Below are 19,941 nucleotides of genomic sequence, written 5' to 3'. Positions count from 1 at the left end.
TAGTACATTACAGATATAAACAGGTAGCTGACGCGTGTGTGTGTGTGTGTGTGTGTGTGTGTGTGTGTGTGTGTGTGTGTGTGTGTGTGTAACCACCTTGGCGTCGCTGCCGGCCGAGCCGACCACACGGCATCCCTTCAGCTTGGCGATCTGGCCCACCACCGTTCCCACGGCACCTGCCGCCGCGTTGACCAATAGCGTCTCGCCTGCCCTCAGCTGGCACACTTCCTCCAAACCATATAAGGCAGTCAGCCTGTGGAGCAACAGGGTGGGTTAAAAGTAATTTTCTGAGAGAGAGAATTTCTTTTATTTCTGAACATTGGGGGGAGGGCTTAGTGCCTTTTCTATATTAAAACAAATTACACTCACGATTGAAAGGTGCCAAACAACCTCCTGAGGAAGGTCATTAGACCGAATGCTTGGCCATTAGAAGAAGAAAAATGATTCAAGTGTGCAGACATTTTTCTTTGAGAGTGCATTCTGGATTTTTAAAAAATGAAGAAGCAACAGGAAAGTGGTGAGAGAAAGAGAAGGTAGGGTTGATAAATGACCCAGACTGCATTCAAATCTAGATCCCCATGAGCAATGTTTGACGTGTATGGTATGACGTGTATCCATACCATATGGGTAGTAAATGCATTGCATATGCCGCCACAAAGCAAGACAAAACTTGTTTTACACTTTCTCAGGAAAGCTCTGACAGTCACAACTCTCTAAGAGACATTAATGTCTGATTTGCTGCCTACATGTCTGTTTCACACACACAGTTTATTTGTTCCTAGATTACACAGTTTAAAAACAATAAGCCTGCTAGAATAAAAAAGTAATGAAAATCTTCCACACAAATACTACATTAACATAACATGCGTAATCCTTCTAAGGCAATCCTTGTTTTTATTCATAAATGATTTCCACACATGCCTGTGTATCCCAAAAAAACAAGAACAAATAAAGGAAGTAAACATGGACGAGATCCGTCGTTTAGTGGAACTTATTCCTTTCTTCAATGGTGTTCATATCCTGTAAATCTGACTCACAAACACAAAGCAGCTACGCACAGTTATCTTTCCCAATAACATACGCACATTATCGTCACGTTACAGATTGCCAAACAAAGCCAGATGGTTTGGAGAAACCTTTAAAGACAGAGTGTTGAAGAATTTGTAAATAAACTCGTAACACATGGGCGAGTGAGACAGGGCTGACAACATGCGGCCGTCCATGCTCAACTCTTTCATCACAGCCTCCTCAACCCAATTTACCACAGACATTTTGATTAGAGCCAGGTGCTGATCGATTGGTGCAGCTGGATTTAAAAGCTGTTTACAGTATACAGTATATGGATCTTTTTGAAAACGCATCGGTTTTGGTCTTCCGTTTACACGTAAGCATAGTTTTACAAAGCGCATATCAAAAATCTTTGTTGAAAGTATCCCATGTAGGGGGCAAAAACGCACCCGTTACGATGCAGTTTTAATTTTCATCCACATGTTGCGTTTACACATGATCGAATTAAAAAAATATCCAAATCTAAAAATATACGGATACCTGTAACCATCACCTTAGCGCAGTGATTCTCAAAGTGTGGTCCGGGGACCACTGGTGGTCCGCGACAGAGCTCAGGTGGTCCGCAAGGGGATTTCTACTTTTCCAAGACAAGCTAGCAGAAGTCTATATTTGCAAGATTAGGCTAGTACACAGCCAAACATGTCAGAAGTCATATTTTCACGTCAATAAGACAGCCTTGTAAATGTGAATAAAAAGTAAGTGATCTGCATCAAAATGAACAGTGTCAAATTAGCACCAGTCAACTGTCAATTCAGTTGATAGGTGGTCCCTGAAAATGTTTGGGGGGACAAAGTGGTCCTCGGTCTGTAAAAGTTTGAGAATCACTGCCTTAGGGGCATGGACCTACAAAACTAAGATAGGATTAGGAGAGGAGTCTTGGGACTTACAGGCCATTATCCTAACTCCTGTGCTTGTGGCCTCACGCTTTGCTAACGCTCCGCATCTGTGGAGAAAACAATTCAGTTTCCCCGCTGTCAGCCTATCCACAACAACTTTTGGGGGCTTGTCCCCATGCAACATCCCGCTTGCCGATTTAGTCGTCCTTTGACAGCAAGTGCTCTTATCTAAGCGTTCAGTCCTCTTAGGTTTACATAGCAATGTTGCATCACAGACGGTCCACTTCATTTAACTTGACTGATGACAATGACCACCACATCTGCTGCACACATGTGCAACTGTATATACGTCCATACAACACACACACACACACACACACACACACACACACACACACACACACACACACACACACACACACACACACACACACACACACACACACACACACACTAAAAAGAAACGTTATCAACTGGGTAAAATAATATCCATCCATCTATCAATCTTACCCTGGCATGCCAATGGCGCCCAGTGCCAGGGAGAGTGACACATCATTCGGCCAATCAGAGAGCAGGAGCTGGACTCCGGAGCCGTCTGATAGGGTGTGGGACCTCCAGCCCGCCCTGCTGACCACGTGAGCGCCCTCGGGGAACGCTGGGTTCTTGCTCTGCAACACCCTACACAGAGGAGGAAAGGAGAGATGGAGTTATACACAGCATAATACAATACAATACAATACAGAATGCAATAATGTGGGGGGGGCGTGGCCTAATGGTTAGGGAGGAAAGGGCTCTGTATGCTCTCGCAGCAGCGTGTCGTAGAGATGTCTTTGCAGAAATAGGGATGCAAATAAGCGATTAAATCATTAATTGTTCATTGTTTTGCCTTAACAATCCACTTACGATCAATTGATAAGTCAATTATTTTTTTACCCCAAATCTCAATGTTTCAAAAAAATTATATTAAATCTAATTTTAATTAAAAGTGAGATCAAACAATACATTTACATCAATTTATATTCATATTCATTAATCAAATGAGAATGAATAAATTGATCAATGAATAATTGAATGTTCCCACTCTTCAACCTGGGTAACAAAAAAAGGAAAGAGTTTGGTTTCCCACCAACATCTGTGCAATTTAAACATGCTGTGATTGATCATGCGACAACCTTTGAAACGCCCCAAGACGTCACGGAAATATAACCACTTTTACATTGTGTTTTACGACTTGACTATTTGCTTTCCAAGTTACAAACAAGCTCTTCTGTGCCTGGTCGGTAATCCATTCTTGAAGAGTGGCTTTCACAAATTGGTCTGTAATTGGTTCCATTCTCGGAGATCCAGCTGCCACGGCATACATCATACACACAACAGTGGTGCTGTCAAAAATGACTGATATATAATAAATTTCACATCATAGAGACATACTAATGTTGTGTGGTCTGTTCCTTTGACAACACTTCCTCTTATTACCATTCCAATATGGGGTTGCATACAGTATACTTCTTGACGGGGTGAAAGTCAACATACTTCCTCTCGTCCTTTTCTGATGCCTTCAGTCTCATGACTCGTCACTTGCAGCCCAAAGGTTGCTGGTTCGACTCCCGACACGCCAGGTTGGTGGGGGGAGTAATTAACCAGTGCTCTCCCCACCCTCCTCCATGACAGAGGTACCCTGAGCATGGTACCGTCCCGCCGCACTGCTCCCTTGGGGCACCATTGGGGGCTGCCCCCTTGACGGGTTAAGCATACCGGTAAATACAATTTCGTTGTGTGCAGTGCTGCGTCACAATGACAATGGGAATTGGAGGGATGTCTAATCTGCCCTAAAAAAAGCAAAGTTCAGTATCTACATATTTACTCAAAATCAAAATCTCCTTTATCTTGTGACAAAGCCTTATAGTCCAAATTTTAGAGATGTTGCCATGTCAAATTTGCCGTAACTACAATATCCAACCTAATATCGAGGTATTGTTAGCGGTTTTTTTTATCAGTTTCAATGTTGGCATAGTGGCTTAGTAATGGGGGAAAAGCCCTCCAAAATATGCTCGGCATAGGTCGAAAGTGGGGAAACTTTATCTTTTTTTCACACCAAGGCAACGTCTTTGGCGAGACCAAGGTAAGAGGCCAGAAGACACAGGAAAGACGGGGAGGTGGTAATTTGACTTGTGCCCGTGTTCTCAGACAGGCAGGATATACTGCATGTGGATCCTTGCCAGACACAAGCTCAAGAGAGTGCACTCCATCAAAGCCGGACCCCGTAATCACTAACACATGGCAGCCATTTTGAACTTCCAGCAAAGTGACCTTTTGATAAACTACGGTGTCTGTGGTCTGGGTGGTTTGGGGAATTGCTTTTTCTGAGGGATTTTTTTTTTGTTCCACAGTCCTTCTTCTCACAAATAAATAAACAACTCATGGAGACAGATGTTCATGCGTACGTGTGTGTATCAGAGAGAGAGAGAGAGAGAGAGAGAGAGAGAGAGAGAGAGAGAGAGAGAGAGAGAGACAGAGAGACAGAGAGACAGACAGAGACAGAACAAGAACCAGAACCAGAGTGTGTGTGTGTGTGTGTAAACCAGCTCACTTGGTTTCTCCACATTACCCAGTGTGCATTGTGTGTGATCTGGTTGCCAAAGCAACTACGTACTGTGAGGTCAGCTCTGCTAACAGCAGACAGATGCTGTGTGTTTGCGTGTGTGTGTGCACGCATCTGCCTCAGTTGTGTTAATGCTACCCATATGTGTGTGTGTGTGTGTGTGTATGCGTTTGTGCTCCTACTTGGCCACTTGTGTTCCGATCATCACATCTCCCTCCTTCATTCGCACGCGGCTGAAAGGCCTGAAAAGGAGAGAAGAGAAAAGACATGCAATAACCACTTTTCTACAGTAACTTCACCCTTAAAGCAGCTTACATATGGCATCACCCACATCTCATAGCCGTCAACACTCCCGCCTAGGGATGAAAATGATTAATCGACTTTAATCGATTAAAAAACAATAATCGCAATCGCCAATTCAACTGACAAGAGACCCAGGTGAAATGGGCATGTAAAGAGTGTGTGTGAAGAGGGGTGTGAATAGTGAGAATATTTAAATCACCTTTGGATGAAAGAAGATAGAATTCATTTAAATGTAGTATTTTATCTCACTTTTTAATTTTAATTTTTAGATTTAGTACGTTTTTTTTCGAGAAACATTGAGATTTCGGGGGGAAAACGCTGCTTATCAATTAATCGTAAGTCGATTGATAAGGCAATCAACTAACGATTAATGAATTAATCGATAATTTGCCTCCCTACTCCCGCCCCTTTCAAGTATTCTCCTACTAATGTCTACGGAATTCTTCGGGAAATTATGAAAGAAAGAAGGAAAAAGGAGGAAATGTTTGATTTCTGTAATTGCTCTCGGCTTATTATACACAATGTTTTTTACCCGACATGGCCTTCTTCAGGTATAAAGGGTTTGACGCTCCACACAAAATTTTCAGCACACAGCTCAGATTTTGCTACTAAAATGTTGGCAAAATATGCCACATATTTCAATTTCATATCATATTTCTATAATTTCAATAGACATCTGTGAATCTAGATCTTCAGAGTGGGTGTCCATGGATTTCAATCCTTGCAAGATTAATATGTATTAATCACAAACAATGTGATCAATGTAATACACATGGACAGCTCTTCATCATTCTGAATGTAACCTATCGGGTGGCTTTCAAGGACTCCATTGGATAAAAACCAGTCATGATACGCATGTAAAACCATCATAACATGTGTAGGGTTTCTTCTGCAGGTTGAAACGTTGCGCTCCATTACATAATTCACAGGACAAGCACAATAGACAAGCAGTGTCGCAGACTTTATTTCTTTTTCACTTGGGTTTCTTCTGCACTCATATTGACAACAAACACCTACCACTTTGAATAGGTAGGTCCCCCAAAAACATTATTAAGATTTTGTACTGATAACGTTGCTTTAGAAAACAATGTTTACAGGTTCGGTGGTTGGGCAGTTTTGTATCACATTTCATATGAAACTGTACGAAATAGACCTTGCAATCATTGACCGTCACATATACAGGTCAACACCCTGAGTAGCCTACTACCCACCTTGACAAACAAATGTTCTACAGGAAATGCTGACGATGGATAACATCATACTGTCATGCATACCTCATGTAAGGGTCTACGCTGAGAAACACAGCCTCCAGCAGTATCTCTGCAAGACAAGACATAACAGGCACGTCTGATGACAGATTTCAGTTTCAAGGAAACACCAGATAGTACCTGTGCATTTACAGAGGTGGCCAAGGAGAACGTAGGAGTACATTTGTGGTGTAAGTAGGTAGTAGTACTACAACACTGATATTACATAGCACTGATATTACACCAGTTGTTCCCTTGTACCCAATGGAGGTGAGTGACTAGACACTGTTGTTAATGAAATTGAAAAATAGTAAAAACCCAAAACTTTATCACAACCTGGAAAATGACAATCCATTTTCATTCACCATTTTATTCTACCTTTGTGCCATTAATTGAGACCAGTAGCCTACTTCCAAACCGAATAGCCCATTCCTGAGAGAAACACTATTGAATTCAACTTCTGAATCCTCGCAGCGCAACAAGAATCCACTGACTCACCTCCATCCTTGGGCTCAGGTAGCTGTTCCTCCTTCAGCTCAAAATCGCTATCTTTGGGGAAGCCATCGAAGTGCTTGCGAAGGATCCATACTTTGGCTTGCACCATGGTTCTCTGTTTAGGAACACTGTTGAGAGAACAACACGTATGTGGATAGTTCTACCTCTTTTGTCGATACCAGAGCTGCATACCGGTATGTAGAAATAATCTCCCAAGCGTCGTTATCACATTGATCAGATAACATGACTGTTTCTCGCGTCACTTGCACACTTCCTCCTACCGTTTCTGTATCCTACTGTCAAACTCGTGCACGAGGTATTAGTAAGTCATGCGCCATTGACGAAAAGCCTTTTAAATAGGCATATGACAACTTTGTCTTTACATAACTGTATGTAAACAAGTGACAAAAAAAAGAGTTGGTATATGCATGCATGCTAGCAGGTGAGCCACATTTTGCCGCCACGGTGTAGACTATTGTTTCCATCCCAGTTTTCATGCAGTCTCCAAACTAATTTAAACGGAAAAAATGGCCAATTTTGAGTTTGCTGTACACTCAGAAACCCTCGGAAAAGGAGTGTTGCACAACACCAGGTTGAAACGTTACCTTGCGTCGTTTTCCATGGAATGAATTTACAGCACCGCGAGACGACACTTCAATTTTGATTGCAGCGAAAGTTAGCAAGTAGACCGCCCGCTTGGTCCTTTCTACATCTCTGATTGGCTCAAAAGTCACCGGGTCATAGAGGGCGTGATTTCTGATTGGCTACGTACATCAGCAGCGGCAGAGCCGTAGCATCGTCGATGAGATTTTATGATGACATGTCTGTCAGGCAGACGCTCATTCACGCTCGGTGTATTCGCAAAAAAAGGATGTGGAACTACCAAAGATTTTCTTAGTTGCATCTGGTATTAGTCAGTGTAAGAAGAAAGAATGTAAATGTGGAAAGAAAATCTGTCCATGTCAACTATCTGTCCATGTCTCTCTCTCTCTTTCTTTTTTATTTCTAACATGTAGGCCTACACACACAAACTCACAGACAGTTGTCACCCCACACACACCGCAAAGTAGGCCTATTCTCAGGTTAACTTCATAGCCAGGCTATAAATTAGACATGGTCTAGCTAATAGGACAATGGTTCTACATTAGAGCCACCCGATTAGCGCACACCATATCTGCACTCACCAGAGTGAGTCAAACTTTTCAGTAGGCCCCACAAGTGAGTTATGTTTCAGAATAGGCCATGTGCAAATTGGACAATTATTTTGGACAGCGTTAATTTCACGCAGATGGCTATTTTCCAAGCCCTGTATGTTCAGCCAACTGAAGGAAAGAATAGCGCAACACTGCTTCTTCACGGTTCACCACTTTATTTAGGCTACCCTGAAAAGCTGCGCCTGCTAGAAATCTTCGAGGTGTGGGCCCACGCAAAACGTGATCAAGCAAGTCCTGTATGTTCAAAAAACTTGTTTGCCTGCCCTAATAATTCTGCACGCAGTGTAGTTACCATGTTGGTAATTACACTGCGTGCAGAATTAGAACATACCAGGATCTGCTTTGTAAGCAGTGCTTTTCCACACTGTTTCCAGTGCACACATTCAAAAATTGCCCTACTCCCCTAACCAATGTCTACAACTACAAGCACAATTCAATCTTTACACTCAAATGTCAGTTCTAAAGCACACTTTTCCCAAAACGCTACACACAATTCTCTGATCTTGACACAATTTTCATGAATTAAAACAGTGGTTTTCTCATGGAACACACGGTCATTCAACATACTAAAATTAATTGCCATAGGCCTACTATGTGTAGCCTACTTCATCACATTGGCAAACTCCTTTCATATCTGTTTACAATTACAGGGTCGCTTACAGCTTTCGCTGGGCCCTGGACAAAGTCATCTGAAAGGGCCCCCTACTACATACAATGTAATGGGGACCCAATTCTGGGCCCCCTATGTACATGGGCCAGTGACAACATGCCCCTGTGTCCCCCTTGTCGGCAGGCCTGCGTGTTTACAATCTGCAATCATCACCCCATAAGGACTCACATTACATGTGATATTGATGAAGACGAGTGGAATGGATGCAGTGAGCACACACATTTTTTTCCTAGTTTTTGATCTCTAAAATATGTAATACAAGACACCAATTTCATGTAGTTACTCAATATTTTACAGCAAATTATTGCAACTTTTTTCAATGTCAGAAAAAATATGGACAATTGGCACACATCTGTGTGCTCTGAGTCTAAAAACAATATTTTAGTAGGCTACTTTACAATACACTCTGTAGCAAGTGGAATACTGAACAAAATAAGGTCTACTGTACATCATGCTAGTTTTACCTATGCACATTGTGTTCAAATGGTTCATATGAGTGTGCATTAAAATGATTGTGTCATTTGAGAGCAAAATTGTCTTTTTAGAAGAGAGTATATTGTGTTGAGGCATTATCCTAGAAATCTAGACGCCCCTAGCGGCCGCAAATTGAATTTTGCAGTAGGGGTTTGGTAGCCTAGCGCAGCCTGTAGCAACCCAATGTAAGTAGGCTGCCGGATGTGAGTGCCCGGATATCCGACCGAGTATTTACGCCAATTTTACCTCAGCTACTTGATTTCGGTCCGATTTGAGTCTGACTGAAGATGGAAGGGACATGGGTGCCGTGCGTAAAGAGCCCACAGCACATCGCCGTTTCGGCGACACCAGAGAGTTGATCTCCCAATCAAAAGAATAGGCCCGGTGACCAATAACATCAAAATAATAATAATAATAATAATAATAATAATAAAAATGAAATTACAACTTAAAACCGAATTGATTTGGTTAATTAAACTGTCTCAACCGGGCACCCAAAGGGAATCCATCAAAAGATAACGGCGTTACTTTCTCGTCGGCAATATTTTGTTTTTATTAACCAGGAGGACTGAGCTGAAAACTGCGGCAGTCACCTTGCACAGTTCTAGCTGCTCTGAAGCACGTACGTGTCTAAGCAAATCATCCTGCCCATTCGCAATGTTAAATAAAACGTTTTGCACAAGACTATAGTCTAAAATAGATGCACTGTCACAGACACTGGAATAGCCCGTTTCGGAAGGCATTAAAGTCACGAGTTTACCCAGCCTAAATGTAGCTAGCACTCGGGAAGTTTCTGAGTTTTACTCCTTACATTAGTGAAACATAACATCAGGATATCCTACAAGTTAAAAGAATATCTGGGCATAGCCTTCTCTCTGAGTTAGAAAACAGCAGCTATGCCGCATATTGTGTAGTTATTATTTGGTGATGCAAAAACAACACGCGAAACCATGCCGCATATTTTGCCATTATTGGTGATGCCGAAACAACAAAGCCAGATTGGTGACTAGAGTCTGCTTAGTACATTTAGACATAGCCTGCTCATTTAATTGTGCCATGTACATTTAAAATTAAGTGTCAGTGCAGAATTAAGCTGGGCGCTGAATATAGGCCTAAATATTGGAGCAATTCTCCCTCCGTGTCTAGATACAGTCAGAGGCGCACGCGCACGCTCTTATTTCTGTATTAGCCTATATGAAAATATCCTAAAACGGTCACAACATCAGAGGACCTTCGTGGTGGAGGATACTTGCGGCGGGGGCCGAGACCTAGTTGTTACGGGACACTCTTAATATTATTGAAGGGACAGACCATGCTCGATATTTTACCCGGTCTAAATGTAGCACTCGAAAAGTTATGCCGCATATTGTGCAGATTATTTGGTGATGCCAACAACACGTGAAACTAGGCACATTAAAAGTGTCAGTACAGAATCAAACGGGACGCTGAAATATTGGAGCCAGTAACTTCGTCTCCGGTGGATATTGTGCAGACTTGTGTGCGCACGCACAACTAATTTCTCTCCCATCTCTTTGCTCATCAAGCCTCCGATCTCCAAAAAGACACGGCCACTCAGGATAACTGTTTACACGAGCTGTTTAAATAATGTGATGCACGTTCTTCATGACATGGCATGGTTTGGCCACCCTAAATTCAACATGACTGCATTCGCACATATCGTTTAAGCATCCATGATGGAATTGTCACTCGTAATGTGCAATTATTGGATATGAAAAAAAGATCTTAAACCGGTCACAACACCAGAGGACCCGTGGTGGTGTGGTGGATATTTGCGTCGGGGGCCGAGGCCGAGTTGTTACGGTAGGCTACAATCATAGAAGGGACACAGCGCGACTCACATCGGGTAGCTGTGGTACCGCAAAGCATTCCTGATGGTGGAAATGAATGCAAATGCATGGAAATACTCGGGCGGATATCCGGGCACTCACATCCGGCAGCCTACTTACATTGGGTTGCTACACAGCCAGACCCGTACAGCAAAAAGCTGTACCAGGGTCTAGGAGAGCTGGGCAGCAGTGTGGGCGGGATAAACGGTTGCTTCAGCACTCAACGTCACGCAATTGGATGGCAAACAACCAATCCCCACACACTTCTGTGTAACGTCACAGCTGTCTCGTACACGCGACACGCCCCTTTGTGAAGCGGCAATTTCGAGCCGTCGTAGCAGTGAATTCGTGTGATGACCACAGCCACAAACAAGTTTCCTAATAAATCGTGTTTTCACTTATACAGTTCAAAAATGCATCGTTTTCAACCACATGGCCCTCCTTGATCAATCAGCGAAATGTCGAGCAATTTGGGGCTTGTTAAATGGTTATATTTATGATTGTTGTCAACATGGCATGTTCGGTGTTAGCTAGCTAGCTGTATACCCATAACTAATACATGGCTAGCCGCTAGGTCGGTAGACCAGGTGTCATTCCCATCTATTTAGTAAGCGACTTACAGACTTTCAAAGCTCCCAAATGTCTCGTTTTTAATGACATGGATCTTATTAGAATTTGGGGCAGGCATATAATACAAGGCTGGATACCTAGCTCTGCTATTGACGACAGGTTAGCTAGCCACTAGCGAGGGCCTCTTTGTAGGTGAAACGGCAACTTCCAGCCGTCGTAGCAGTGAATTCGTGTGATGACCACAGCCACAAACAAGTTTCCTAATAAATCGTGTTTTCACTTATACAGTTCAAAAATGCCTCGTTTTCAACCACATGACCCTCCTTGATCAATCAGCAAAATGTCGAGCAATTTGGGGCTTGTTAAATGGTTATATTTATGATTGTTGTCAACATGGCATGTTCGGCGTTAGCTAGCCAGCTACCCATAACTTTCCCGGATTGTCGCTCCCAACGCAGGACGCTCCCCGGTCAGCTCGCTCCCACTAGCCAGACTATCGATCCCACCGCCATATAACGGAGCTAGTTATCTTTTTGATGTTAGTTTTTTGTTTCTAACCCTAGTTTTTTTTCTAAGACTAACCCTAACCTGGATACCTAGGTCTGTGTTGTTGACGACAGGTTAGCTAGCCACTAGCTTGGTAGACTCGGTGTCATTCCCATCTATTTAGTAAGCTACTCAAAGACTTCCAAAGCTCCCATATGTCTCGTTTTTAATGGCATGTGTCTTGTTAGAAATTGGGGCAGCAATTTCATTCTACACCTACAGTAGTGGTCTGATAATAACGTGTGACTATCTGGTTCTGTAAAATGCTCAACTTAGCTTACCGAGCTAGTTTAAAACATCGAATGATCAAATGGCAATGTGTTGAGATCTATTCCCAGACAGCAAAATGGGTCTGGCCCAGATCTGTGACAGATGTTGGCAGGCACTTGGGCCAGGTCCGCAATCCTGGTCTGGCCCGGTTTCTTATTTTACAATGGCGCTGAGCTGGAACAGGTCCGGATTACGGATCCGGAATGGATCTGGCCCAGGTCCAATCCACATGTTTGGAATTTGTGGCCGACCTGGGCCAGATCTGGCCCAGGTCCGTAATACGCATCTGACCATGATCTGGCCCTGATCCGTAATACACAGTTGGGGCTCATCTGGCCCATATCCGGACCTTATCCTGACCTTATCTGGGCCTGATCCGGATTAAAGGGATATTTAAAGGCATATGCCATTATTTTGGGGCTTAATACAGTTAAAATTGTTGGCTGGGGTTTATAAAGGTGGTAAAGTGTCTTATTTTTCATGTGAAGCGTTGTCTTGCTTTAAGACAAGTTAAAAGAGGGAGTATGTCGCTAAGCTAGTGAAAGTCAATGCATCCATGTAGCATTGCTGCATGCTACACGGATCCATTGACTTTCACTAGCTTAGCGACATGCTTCCTCTTCTAACTTGTCTTAAAACAAGACAACGGCTTACATGAAAAATAAGACACTTAACAACCTATATAAACCCTGGCCAACGATTTTAACTGTATTAAGCCCCAAAATAGTGGCATACCCCTTTAAAGGTGGACCGTGGAATATTTTTAGTTGTTCATTTCCAGAATTCATTATGCCCATTCACAAATGTTAACTTTTTAACAGATATTTACCACCACCAAAGTATTCAACATGACTGGGAAATTTGCACTTTTCATACATGAAAAGTTGGATCTTCTCCATGGTCCGCCATTTTGAATTTCCAGAAATAGAAATTTTTAGCTGCAAAACTCACTACACTTTGGTATTCATGCAAAAATCTAAATTAGCAGTAGACAGCACAGTTTCAATGAGCACCATAGATGCAATACCTACTCTGGCCACAATTTTGCACAGTGCACCTTCAAGCAAGTGCAAACAATGTTTTTAAAAAATGAGCTGCTTACAAATTATGCATTTTAGTATTCTTTATTGTTTTGTTTCTTGTTGGGTGTGCCAAAGCGGTCGGCTGCCAGATCCATCCCCGCATTTTTAATAGCGTCCATCTCTCCCTTATTGCCTCTTCACACACCTCTAAGATATTAAAAAGCACACAAAGCAGAAGGGAAACGTTACACTTAATGCAGATGTATGTGCAGGCACAAATTACATACGATTGTGAATGAACTGACACATACAGGTGCTGGCCAAAAAATTAGAATATCATGAAAATGTTTATTTATTTCCATAATTCCATCAATAATGTTACACTTTCATAGATTATAGATTCACGACCCACATTTTAAACTATGCCAATAATTTGTTTATTCTTGCATATTTTTGGCTTCAAGAAACCATGAATTAAGTAACTCACAAAATTAGAAGATTGTGATGAAATCACCATTCTCTTCAGAAAAAAAAAGAAACGGGTCATATTGTCATATCAAATCAGTTAAAATTCTCGACTCTCTAAATAACATGTCAATGTTTAATATTTGGTTAGAAATGTAATCGCCTTAATCACGGCAATGATGTATTTAACATTTCAGTCAATGGCACACATGCTTGACAGCATCAAATGCAAATTTGTTTATCATGGTCTCATCAGAGTCAAACAAACTAAGGATATGGGTTACTGGAACCATGTCCTCTGATCTAATGACATCAAGATAAACAAATTGGCTTTAGATGGTGTCAAACATGTGTGGTGGTAAAAAGCGATGTGTACAAAGGAAAGTGCCTCATGCTGAAAGTCAAGTATGGTAGTGGGAGTGGCATGGCTTGGGGCTGTGTGGGTGCCATCAACAGTAGGAAGCTGAATTTCACCAAAAGAAATATGCTTGTCAACATGTACTGTAACTACTGAAACAGATCATGATACTCCCTATAGGATTTCATTCGAATCTCACACACATCAATTATAGCCAGGTGCAGACTCAAAATGTAAAAGTTAAATGCAAGGCAAAGATAAAACGCACAACAATGACCTCCCTTTTAATCCCTTTAAATTTCGAGACAATTCAGGCCAACACGGCCCCTTCTCAGACACTATGATAGGCGTGTACTCAATTTTGCACCAGCATAATTTCACAAAAATGGGCAAATATGTCATTTAAGTTATACAATTGGCCTTAATTTTCTTATGTAAGCTCAAAAGATGTTGTATTACACTTTTTTGGGCGTTTTGGGAATAACTTGTGTGTTCAAAATGTTACTTTTCAACAAGGGTATACTCATTATTGCTGTGCACTGTATATTTGAATAATTTCTTAAAAATGTGGGAACATGGAGCAGCAGGAATAAGCTGTGGGACCAATGGGCTGTGGGAACATGACCCCGTACACAGAACATACAGTCAACCTAGCCAAGTAGACCGTAGGTATTCCATGCACTTTCAGGCCACCACAGAACAGCATCAGGCAAGTTCTGGTTGAGTGTTGTACAACAAGTGTGTGTGTGTGTGTGTGTGAGAGAGAGAGAGAGAGAGAGAGAGTAAGTGAGAGTGAGAGAGTGTGCACACCAGCATGCATGGGCTTTAATGCATAACATAACAACAACTTACTTAATACATTCTGATGACGTCCGAGGGCTTCTTGAATATGTAGTGAGGTCGACCCAGCAGAGTAGAAGTCCTGTCCTTTCATTTGAGTCCTACAGCAGAAAAAGAATAAATAATTATGAATAATAGTTATTGGGATTTCACTGTGAAAATATTTAGTACAATTGGCATCCATGTTTACAATTAGTTTAGTTTATTGGTTTATTTCATTAGGGACCATGTGCAAAGTACATTAGTTACATAGTAAAAAAAAAAAGATGACCTGCACCACATTATAGCTAAAAGCTAATTCCCATCTGCATTCCCTGAGCAGGTAAGAAAACATATAACACACACACTAAAATATGTCATATGCAAAAACTACCATATGCTCAGTGTCAAAACAGGTATGTGCAAAACTATTAGTGGTGACCAGACTGGGTACATGAAAGCCATTTCTTCACTCCAAGTGAGAATGAATAAAAGTTTGTAATGCCTTATATGTGGGTGGGAAGGGCATTCCATTATTTAGTTGCTCTGCAAAAACAGATTGTGCAAATGTATGCTGTTACCCAGCTTAGGAGGCTACTATTTCCTCTGGTGGTAGATCTAGTTGTTCTGCTAATTTGTTCAGAGCAAGGATAAAAGTTTTCAGAGGTGGTGGAGCAGAATTGTGAATAATTTTGTGCACAAGTTGCACAGCAGAATATAGAATTAGGTTGTCAAAACTGAGCAAGTAATACTTGTCCAGTATGGCACAACACAATGGTGAAATTGAGACGGACGCCTGTCCAAAACTTTAAGATTTCATGGTAGTCTTGTTAGCCTGAGACCAGCTTGACATTAGTGTAAATGAGACATTATCATGCCACTTACATATGTCTCAGCAGGATCAACAGTTAAAGAAGTTAAATTGTCAGCTCATACACTCACATGACAGTCCAAAAAGGTGTTCAGTGGCGGCTTCTTCTCTCACTTGCAGCTTCATACACATCAAGCGATGTTGATGCCAGGTCGATCAAGGAATGACTGTGCCTACTGTTTACAATTCTACCCAAAGCAAAAAGAAAAAGAAACACAAAAAGGTTGAAAGTTTGTCATAGAAATACATAGAACATACAATAAACCTATTCAAGTAGACAGTAGGTATTCTATGCACATTCAGGCCACCAAACAACAGCATCAGGCAAGCTCTTATTGCAGGGGTCCCCAAACTAAGGCCCGGGGGCCGGATGCGGTCCGCCATGCCCCTTTGACCGGCCCTCCACCTCTCTGCACCTCACTATTTGAACTGGCCCAAAGAAGCAATCCTCACAGAGGAAAAAAAAAGATAAAATACATATTTTTTAAATATTTTATGTTGTTTATCAACAGGCCTTCCTACAGTTTAATTGTCACTAACCTAGTATGAATAACCAGAAGTTTCTTGTCTAGATAGTTTCTCATCTCACTGTAAACAGGCCTACCATTTCTATTGTATCGCTCATAAACTGTAAATCACCATATTTGTCTAACCTTTCCTTGCTATTTTTACATGGTTAAAAGCAAAACCTGTGGTATTTCAAATTGATTAACTTTTTTGTGCTATAAATTATGGGCTATACCAGGCAGTGGCCTAGTATACAGCCCACATGATTCATCCCAACCCCTGATCACAGCAAGGAACAATAATGTGGCCCCCAGAGATAAAAGTTTGGGGACCCCTGTCTTATTGAGTGCTGTACAACAAGTGTGTGTGTGTGAGTGAGAGAGAGGGGTGGGGGGGGGGTGGGTTGCGTGCGTGCCAGCATGCATGGGCTTTAATGCATAACATAAAAACAACTTACTTCATACATTCTGGTGGTGTCCAAGGGCTTCTTGAATAAATAGTGAGGCCAACGCCGCAGAGCAGAATTCCTGTCCTTTCATTTGTGTCCTGTAGCAGAAAAAGAATAAATAAGTATGAATATTAGTTATTGGGATTTCACTGTGAAAATATATAGGCCTAGTACAATTGGCATCCATGTTTACAACTCTCGGCTCATACCTTCAAATGACAGTCCAAAAAGCTTTTCAGTGGCGGCTTCTTCCCTCACTTGATGCAGAGGCAGCTTGCTTCATACACATCGAGTAGGCCTAATGCTGGTGTCAGGTCGATCAAGGAATGGCTGAACCTACCGTACAATTCTACCCAACCCAAAGCAAAGAGGAAAAGAAAGACAAAAAAGTTTGAACGTTTTGCATACAACATGCATGCATGAGCTTTAATTCACAGTATTTTGATGAAGCCTAATCCATGTTATAGCCTATATCACAATGCAGTTATTAAACTAACAATACGGCCATTTAGGATTTGTGTAAATAGGCTACAACAATCAAGGAGTTACAAACTGCGTGATGTCAAATGAATTCAGCTCAAGGTGAGCTAATAGCACAACACAGAATGTTTGCTGTCGGCGGCACAACATGGATACGGTGATTATTAAGCCATCAGAAATTGATTGGAAATAATCGAACACATCATGTACATCACACTCGCACCTATAGCTTTTTTGGCGAATGTTATACAAATCACAGCGGTAGTTACAGAACTACCGGTAGTAGTGCTAGTCGACTAGAAACTACCTTTGTTTCTGTCCCGTGTTGATAGGGTATGTTTGGGATGTTAGCATCATAAAAGATTATCACCATTACTGCTAACGCCGCTAAAATTGACTCAAATAGCCCGATCATGACACATTTTGAGTGGGTTCATCAAAAGCTTATGATGCCAGCCACAAAGACAGCAGCAAGTTAGCGCGATGCTGCGGTGTTATGATACAGTGCTCGGCCAAGCCATTTCACGACACAACAGAGGAGGTAATTAACTCACTGGACTAAAACGCTGAAAGAGTAGTGGCGACGGCGAGTGAGTGTATTTTACTTCTACCATAGTATTAAGTTAAATAATTACTTACCATCATTGAATGATCAAGTCACGACAGTGCAGTGTTGGACGAGACGCGACACAGGCGGATAATCGCTAGTTGAGTTCAGCTGAGGTAAACTGAAGAACGGTCTCTCTCTCTGAGGGTTCCAAAGTGACAGTTGGGTCAGTTGGGGAACAAATTCAGTTTTGGCGCGTCCGGATTGCTTTATGTGGCCCGCACCCGCCACTCGCCTTCAAATCGGACTGAATTATTTTATTATGGCGCGTCCGGATTGCTTATACAGGCCCGCATCCGCCAGGAGTCTTCAAAACTGACTGTCAAACTACTGGTCCGGATCGGAGCTGCCGCTGATCAGCAAAATGACTGTGACTGCTATGCGGATCTGCTGACTTGAAAACGGACCCGGCCCAAATCTAATTGCTGTCTGGGTTTGTGCCCCATAAGTTCATGGTGTATTATTACATCAATCCATGTCAGCCACGAAATGTATTATCATCCAGGCTTTTTAAATTAAGTAAACACTTTCGTGCTGTACGTAGCACGGACGGACACCATGCTTCTTCTTAGAAAGTTTCCTGTTTACTAAGTAGCCCGGCCCCCCTCGCGATTTGATTGGCCCTGTCATCGGATAACTTTCAGCCTTGCAAAACGACCGGGGTCCGCTAGACTGCCCCCGGGAGCAAATTCAATTTGCGGTCGCTAGGGGCGTCTAGATTTCTAGGCTAGGGGTTTGGCTCGCCAGGCTATTAAGGCATTCATTTCTCAGGAGAAGTGAGGAGTTTTGCCAGTTGTGCGTGAGTTTTTGGATTTGTGTGTAGAGTTTTGAGAATTTGAGACATGTTTCCCGAAATTGTGTGTAAACAATCGAGAAAAAACTGTAAAATAATAATAATAACAAATAAATACATAAAAAATAAAAAGAATACATCATTAAATAGTCCATTGTTGAAGGGGTCAATTGTCCAGGGCACAGTATGGCCAGACTATCAGTAGGGAATGGGGTAGGCCTATGGGAAATTGCTGTGTTCCTCAAAAACTCTTAAGTAGTAGCCTAAGTAAGTAGCCTAGTGCTTACGTATGAGGGGCCTCCTAGGCAATATACCAGAAATAGGTTTCACATCATCACTAAAAGTTTATAAATACACTATTTTATTCGCACATGCACTTTAGCAAGCATTTTATTTGCATGTACCAGAACAAAACATTGTATGTGGACCAAATACAATTATTTTATGCATAAACTTTTGGTGATAAGTACTACTTTGGCTTAATTACTAAAGAGTTTTTGGGAAACGCAGCCATGGGGGAATGGGGTAGGGTTGGGAAATGACCTGGGCTGGACTCCCCAGCAGCTAATTAGTCAGCCACAGCATCCCCAACACGTTATCCACATTACGAACATGAACCATGGCTTCACAGTTTTTGTACATGGTATAGTGACTATGAGTCAACCATGGTTTGACTATGGTTTAATGATGGTTTAACTAAGGTTTAACAATACCCTTACAAAAAATAACCATGGTTTTACAATGAATTTCACCTTGGTTTACAGCTATGCATAATTATTCATTACATTGCAGTTCATTACATCACACATAACCCTGACACCCTAGTCTCTGTAGCAATGTGGGGTTAGGTGCCTTGCTCAAGGGCACTTCAGCCATGGATGGAGGTGTAGGGGTCAGAGGTTAGTGTGGGATTTGAAACCATAGTAAACCATGGTAGATTTTTGTAAGGGCCGGGGCAGCCGTGGCCTTATGGTTATGGAGGTGGTCTTTAATTCAAAGAGTTGCAGGTTCAAATCCCACACTAACCTCTCCCTACACCTCCATCCATGATTGAAGTGCCCTTTGAGCAAGGCACCTGTTATAACCTGCACCCTAACTCCAAATTGCTTCAGGGACTGTAACCAAAACTCTGTAAATAACTATAAGTCGTTTCAGATAAAAGCGTCAGCTAAATGTTATGTAACGTAATGTAATGTAATATAATGTAATATAATCCCTACTTGAGGACATTTGTAGGCTACTTTTGGTGACCGGAATCTCACCTCACCATTTATTTGAAAGCTTTAGGATTGTAATTCTTCACTTGACCACAAGATGACTGTCTCGGACAGTGCAGCTACTAGATTGTCGCAGTGGCGCAGTTACACCCAGCCCTCTTTCAGTGTTCTCAGCAGCAGCAGCAGCAGCAGCAGGAGCAACAGCACAGGGC

At 42.0% G+C, this 19,941-nt stretch overlaps 1 protein-coding gene and 1 long non-coding RNA gene across 2 annotated transcripts in view; both read right to left on the bottom strand.

Annotated features, from left to right (window-relative positions):
- Nucleotides 1-7,226, bottom strand: part of ptgr1.1 (prostaglandin reductase 1, tandem duplicate 1) — a 16,332-nt gene extending 9,106 nt beyond the window's left edge. The window contains exons 1-6 of the mRNA XM_063186537.1: nt 7,157-7,226; nt 6,555-6,679; nt 6,084-6,129; nt 4,689-4,748; nt 2,415-2,582; nt 97-253 (exon numbers count right to left, since the gene is read on the bottom strand). Of these exons, the coding sequence (XP_063042607.1) occupies nt 97-253; nt 2,415-2,582; nt 4,689-4,748; nt 6,084-6,129; nt 6,555-6,679; nt 7,157-7,173 (573 nt within the window). The 5' untranslated portion in view covers nt 7,174-7,226. The remainder of the gene's footprint in view (nt 1-96; nt 254-2,414; nt 2,583-4,688; nt 4,749-6,083; nt 6,130-6,554; nt 6,680-7,156) is intronic.
- Nucleotides 7,227-14,839: 7,613 nt separating this feature from the next.
- Nucleotides 14,840-17,812, bottom strand: LOC134437779 (uncharacterized). The gene is made up of 5 exons (XR_010032478.1): nt 17,752-17,812; nt 16,842-16,981; nt 16,642-16,730; nt 15,749-15,865; nt 14,840-14,928 (listed from the first exon to the last, which is right to left on the bottom strand). It is a non-coding gene; the product is annotated as an uncharacterized LOC134437779 (long non-coding RNA).
- Between the last annotated feature and the right edge of the window lie 2,129 nt (nt 17,813-19,941).

Source organism: Engraulis encrasicolus, chromosome 21 (genome assembly GCF_034702125.1).
Source record: "Engraulis encrasicolus isolate BLACKSEA-1 chromosome 21, IST_EnEncr_1.0, whole genome shotgun sequence".
Lineage (NCBI taxonomy): Eukaryota > Metazoa > Chordata > Actinopteri > Clupeiformes > Engraulidae > Engraulis > Engraulis encrasicolus.
Note: the sequence above shows the minus strand (reverse complement) of the source record. Positions and strands in the feature narration are given on the sequence as shown.